Below are 5,620 nucleotides of genomic sequence, written 5' to 3' on the forward strand. Positions count from 1 at the left end.
AGAATGGGCATGGAATTTCTTTTAGGGGGATAAAAATATTCTAAAATTAGATTGTGATGGTTGCATAACCCTGTGAAAGTACTAAAGACCATAAAATTATACACTTCAGATGGGTTAATTGTATGTATATGAATTACATCTTAATATAGCTGTTAATTTTTTTTTAAGTCAGCTTGTTTGAGTCCTCGGGAAGCAGGCCTGGTTATGGGATGCCTGGAGTGTCAGAGAAGGGGAACCAAGGGATCAGTGGGTTGTCTAGGCCCAGATCCACTTTTTTCTTCATTGTAGATAAATGCCCAAATATACCTGTTGATTAATATATATGGTATCTTTGTACCAATGTCTAAAAGATGCCTCCCCAACTCCCAAGATAAATCATCTTGCCCAAGGTCACAAATCAAGTCAGTAGTAACCAAAGTCCCCCTGTTCCAACCCCATTTAGTTTGTTTCTTTCTTGGACCCCGTCTTTCAGACTTTAGCTCCAGCCTGAACAGGCAGGAGACCTGGGGTCAGTGCTTGTCTTGCTCTGGGTATGGGGTGGGCAGTGAGTGTCCTTGGTCAAACTAGTACTCTCTTCCTGCAGTCATGACACCCTGGCCCCTGCTGTTGCCACATGCCCCCTTGGTATGCTATGAAGAACAGGAATGAGGTCTTAGCTGGTTTGGCTCAGTGGAAAGAGCATCGGCCTGTGGACTGAAGGGTCCCAGGTTTGTTTCCCGTCAAGGGCACATGTCCAGTGTAGGATGTGCAGGAGGCAGCTGATCACTGATTCTATCTCATCATTGGTGTTTCTATCTCTCTCCCTTCCTCTCTGAAATCAATAAAAATATATATTAAAAAGAGAGAGAGAGAGAACAGGAATGAGGGCCTTTTCCAAAGCGTGGGCATGGCAATGCCGTCTGTCCCCTGACATCAAGGGATTACCCACTACTTCTACTCCTGGCGCTACCTGGTATGCCAGTCCTAGGCTAGAGCCAGCCGCTGCAAAGTCCCTCGTGACTGGCACATGGGCCTGGAGATAGACTGCACACATTTCCGGAAGCTGCCAACCTGGTGGCCCTAAGTCTAGAAATGACAAAAGAATGGAAGAGGACCTGGTCCATTCTGACTTTGGCTTTGTTTTGGCTTATAAATGGGGAAAGCCTTAGTGGCTGAAATTTATAATCCAAAATCAGTTAAGTATCCTTCTAGAAATATTCTATAGAAACTTGAGCACTTCTGTGTAATTTGGCCCATACTAACCATGCTGCTTTGCACTTTTTTTTCATTTGACATACTTTTTTGATATTGTTAAAAAACATAGATAGATAAGTCTCATTTCTTAAACAGCTGCACAATGTTTTACAGTGGCGAGCCTTAGTCCTTTGCTAATGGACATTTAAGGTGTTCCCAGTATCACAAATTTTGCTGTATTAAACATTATCCTCAATTTTGCCACTTAAGTGGAAAAAGAAATTTGAGGTGTAAATCCTTGAGGTGTACTTGCCGAGCCAAAGGGTATGTCCATTTAACTTTTTTAAAAAATATATATTTTATTGATTTTTTACAGAGAGGAAGGGAGAGGGATAGAGAGTTAGAAACATCTATGAGAGAGAAGCATCGATCAGCTGCCTCCTGCACACCCCCTAGTGGGGATGTGCCTGCAACCAAGGTACATGCCCTTGACCGGAATCGAACCCGGGACCCTTCAGTCCGCAGGCCGATGCTCTATCCAATGAGCAAAACCGGCTAGGGCTCCATTTAACTTTTTTATAAATATAATCAAATCATTTTCCCAACAGGCTGTACCAAGTTACACTAAATGTGAAGCCTCATTTTTATTTATTTTGGTCTTTGAAAAATTGCTTAGAAAGATGTGTAGCCCTAACCAGTTTGGCTCAGTGGATAGAGCGTCAGCCTGCAGACTAAAGGGTCTCGGGTTCGATTCCAGTCAAGGGCATGTACCTTGGTTGCGGGCACATCCCCAGTAGTAGGTGTGCAGGAGGCAGCTGATCGATGTTTCTCTCATCGATGTTTCTAACTCCCTATCCCTCTCCCTTCCTCTCTGTAAAAAAAAAAAAAAAAATCAATAAAATATATTTTTAAAAGAAAGATGTATAACCTTTCAGAGTACAGATATAACTGTAAAGCTATTTAACAGCCTATCTTTTCCCACCAATTTGAATAATCTAGAAATGACAAACTAAATTATCACAAACTAAATTTCCAGAAATAGTTAGGGCTGTTTCTGAACCCTCTCCCCCACTCCACTAATTTATTCTTGTGCCGATACTGTTTTTACTCCAGTGCTTTGGTGTCTGATTATCTAGTATGTAAACACATCACCTCCACTGTTTTTTAAAAATGTATTGCATAGGAACTTTGGATTTTCAAGTTCTGTTAAGAACCCTTTTTTTTTTTTTTTTTTTTTTTTTTTTACAGAAAGGAAGGGAGAGAGATAGAGAGTTAGAAACATCGATTAGAGAGAAACATCGATCAGCCACCTCCTACACACCTCCTACTGGGATGTGCCCGCAACCCAGGTACATGCCCTTGACCGGAATCGAACCTGGGACCTTTCAGTCCGCAGGTCGACGCTCTATCCACTGAGCCAAACCGGTTTCGGCAAGAACCCTTTTTGGATAGCAATGAATTTAAGCATTAAGCTGGGGAGAATCCAACATCTTTTTTTTTTTTTTATCCTCACCCAAGGATATCTTTCCATAGATTTTTTTTAGAGAGTGGAAGGGAGAGGGAAAGACATAGAGAAATATCAATGTGAGAGAAACACATCGGTTGGTTGTCTCCTGCATGTGCCCCAACGAGGGCCCGGGCCAGAAAGGAGCCTGCAACCAAGGCATGTGTCCTTGACCAGAATTGAACCAGGGACCCTTCGGTCCACAGGCTGATGCTATATCCACTGAGCCAAACTGACTAGGGCCAACATCTTTTAATGTCTTCCCATTTAGGTACATGGTATGTCTTATATCCTTCTGGAGAGAGCATTTTCTTCATATAGGCTTTGCATGTTTCCTGTGAGGCTTCTTACTTTGTAGTTTATGAGTATTGTAATTGTGAAGGGGACCCCCTTTTTTTCAAGTATATCTTCCAATTTGTTACTGCAGTGTATAAGGAATATACTAATTTGGGCCTCAGTTTATTCTCTGTAAAAAGGATAGAAGGAGAACTACTCTGAAAAAGGTTTCCATGGTTATATAAATATGGGATAAACAAAGCTAAATAGATTTGTTCATTGCGGGACATATTAATGACTTTAACACACTTTTGATCAAGAATCCCCAAGAAAGGCACAGGGAATTTCCTGTACTTACTGGGCCATGAAACCCTTCGTCACAAGGCATTCTAAAACATACTTAGAAAAAAATGCACCCAAAGACCCTTCTAGCTTCTAATCTGTCAATCTAGGAATCTGCAATGAACCTTATCTAATGCCCAAATTCCCTTCCGAACCCCCAACTAGAACACAGGAGACAACCCAGGGTCAAAGTGAATGCTTTAATGTGTTACTCACAGAGCCATGTCTCTGAACAGCAGGTGCCCGCCTCCACTGTCCCCAGATCTCTTTGTAGGGAAGGTAAGCTGGCCACCTGGGGGGCAGGGATGTGGAGTCTAGAAGAGTAAGCTGGGGCAAAGGGAGGTTCGGGAGGCACCCTGTGGGGGCTGAACTCCCGGGAGTTCAGAGGGAAGGGCCATGGGCCTCAGGCTGGCCCCTCTTCAGGCATTCCTAGCAAAGCCACAAGGGGCTCGAGAGGTGTGGGGGTCTCCATGGGCACAGGGTGGGTGCGTTCGTGCTTTCGTAGGTCGCTGGCACTCAAGAAGGCCTTGGGGCAGTGGGGGCAGGTGTAGGGGCGCACAGAGCTGTGTGTGCGGCTGTGTTTGCGCAGCCCAGCCCGGTCTGAAAAGCTCTTGCCACACTGGGTGCAGGGAAAGGGCCGGAGCTCCGGGTGTGAGCGCTCATGCCTTCGCTGCAACGTCAGCGTGGAGAACGTCTCCTTGCACTCCCGGCACGCAAACTGCGGAGGCTTCTCGTCCACCTCCTCACCCCCCGCCTCGCCTGTCCCCTCCAAGGGACCAGGAGCCTCCCCCACCCCAGCTTCTTGGCACTCCACGTGCTCCACCGTCATGCCCACCACTTGCCATTGGGTGGCCATCACACCGCCTGATTCTGGGGGCAGCCCTAGCAGCCCTGCTGGAGGGTCCCCGAGCCCTGCACCTGCCGCGGGGGCCACTGAGCCCTCGCCTGCCACGCTGACGGGCAGTGCGAGGCCCACGACCAGCTCCTGCGGTGCGGGAGCCCCGGTGGCCTCGCTACTTCGATGGGTCCGCTCGTGCTTCCGCAGGCTGGAGGACACCACAAAGGACTTCCCGCAGGCGTTACAGTGGAAGGGGCGCTCACCCGAGTGCACTCGGCTGTGCTTGGTGAGGCTGGCTCTCTCGGCGAAGGCTCGTCCGCACTCCTCGCAGCGGAAGGGCCGCTGGCCCGAGTGCACCAGCGCATGGCGCTTAAGGTCCCAGGAAGCTACGAACGTCTTGTCACACTGCAGGCACTTGAACGGCCGGTCGCCGGTGTGCACCCTCCGGTGCATGGCCAGGTCCGCCGGCTGCCGGAAGTCCTTGCCACACTTCTCGCAGCGGTAAGGCTTCACGCCCTCGTGTGCCCGTTGGTGGCGCCGAAAGCTCGAGGGGTCAGAGAACATGCGACCGCAGCGGGGGCACAGGAAGGGCTTCTCGCCAGAGTGCGTGCGCTCGTGGCTCTGGTAGGAGCTGAGCTGAGTGAAGCCCTTGCCACAGGCGGGGCAGCGATAGGGCTTCTGTGCTGCGTGGATGCGCTGGTGGCACGTGAGCGAGGATGACCGCGAGAAGCTTTTCCCGCATTCGGAGCAGAGGAAGGGGCGCTCTCCGGTGTGGGACCTGTGGGGGTGTGGGGACGGCATGAAGGTGGCAGGCCCATCACCTGACCCTGCTGCCGTCTGCACGGTTAGTTAGGAGGCCCTAACATCCAGGGGGCCTTGGCCCAACCCCCTAAGACCAGAGCTGTACCCCAGAGTGAGAAACCTTCAGTTGGGGTATCTAGATCCCAGAAAAGACCCCTCTCTGCACCCAAAGCCCTAGACTTACCAGGTCCCATTCACAGATCCTGTGCTCTACCGGAGACCCTATGAGTGACCCAACTTCAAGCCCTGCCCCTTTCCTGATGTCCAGGAACCCAGGCCTATCAGACCCCACTTGCATCCTCCAGGGCCCCATCCCAAATCAGTCTGCCCCGCCCCCTCATGTCCGGTCCACCGACCAACCAACCCGACCAATCCGGGAGCACCAGCTCCCCATGTGCTGCTTACCACCACCCATAGCTCCCTCCCACTCACCTTCCCATTGGCTCATTCTGCTCCTTCAGACCCAAGCCCAGGCCACACCGGTCACAGAGCAGCCCCTGCTGCCTCCCACCACCCACACCTGCTCTTCCCACCCCCTCACCGCCCTCACCGCTCGTGGTTGCGCAGGTCCTTGAGCTCGGCATAGGCCTTGCCGCAGCGCTCGCAGCCATAGGGCCGAAGGCCGGCGTGCGTGCGCCGGTGCTTGCGGAACACAGAAGGGTCCGCAAAGCTCTTGCCGCAGTCGG

At 50.3% G+C, this 5,620-nt stretch overlaps 1 protein-coding gene across 1 annotated transcript in view; it reads right to left on the reverse strand.

Annotated features, from left to right (window-relative positions):
• Positions 1-3,476: 3,476 nt before the first annotated feature.
• Positions 3,477-5,620, reverse strand: part of ZNF668 (zinc finger protein 668) — a 5,491-nt gene continuing 3,347 nt past the window's right edge. Inside the window, exons 3-4 of the mRNA XM_014529784.1 lie at positions 5,485-5,620; positions 3,477-4,911 (exon numbers count right to left, since the gene is read on the reverse strand). Coding sequence (XP_014385270.1) covers positions 3,699-4,911; positions 5,485-5,620 — 1,349 coding nt within the window. The 3' untranslated portion in view covers positions 3,477-3,698. The remainder of the gene's footprint in view (positions 4,912-5,484) is intronic.

Source organism: Myotis brandtii, unplaced genomic scaffold (genome assembly GCF_000412655.1).
Source record: "Myotis brandtii unplaced genomic scaffold, ASM41265v1 scaffold698, whole genome shotgun sequence".
In the NCBI taxonomy this organism is placed as follows: Eukaryota; Metazoa; Chordata; class Mammalia; order Chiroptera; family Vespertilionidae; genus Myotis; species Myotis brandtii.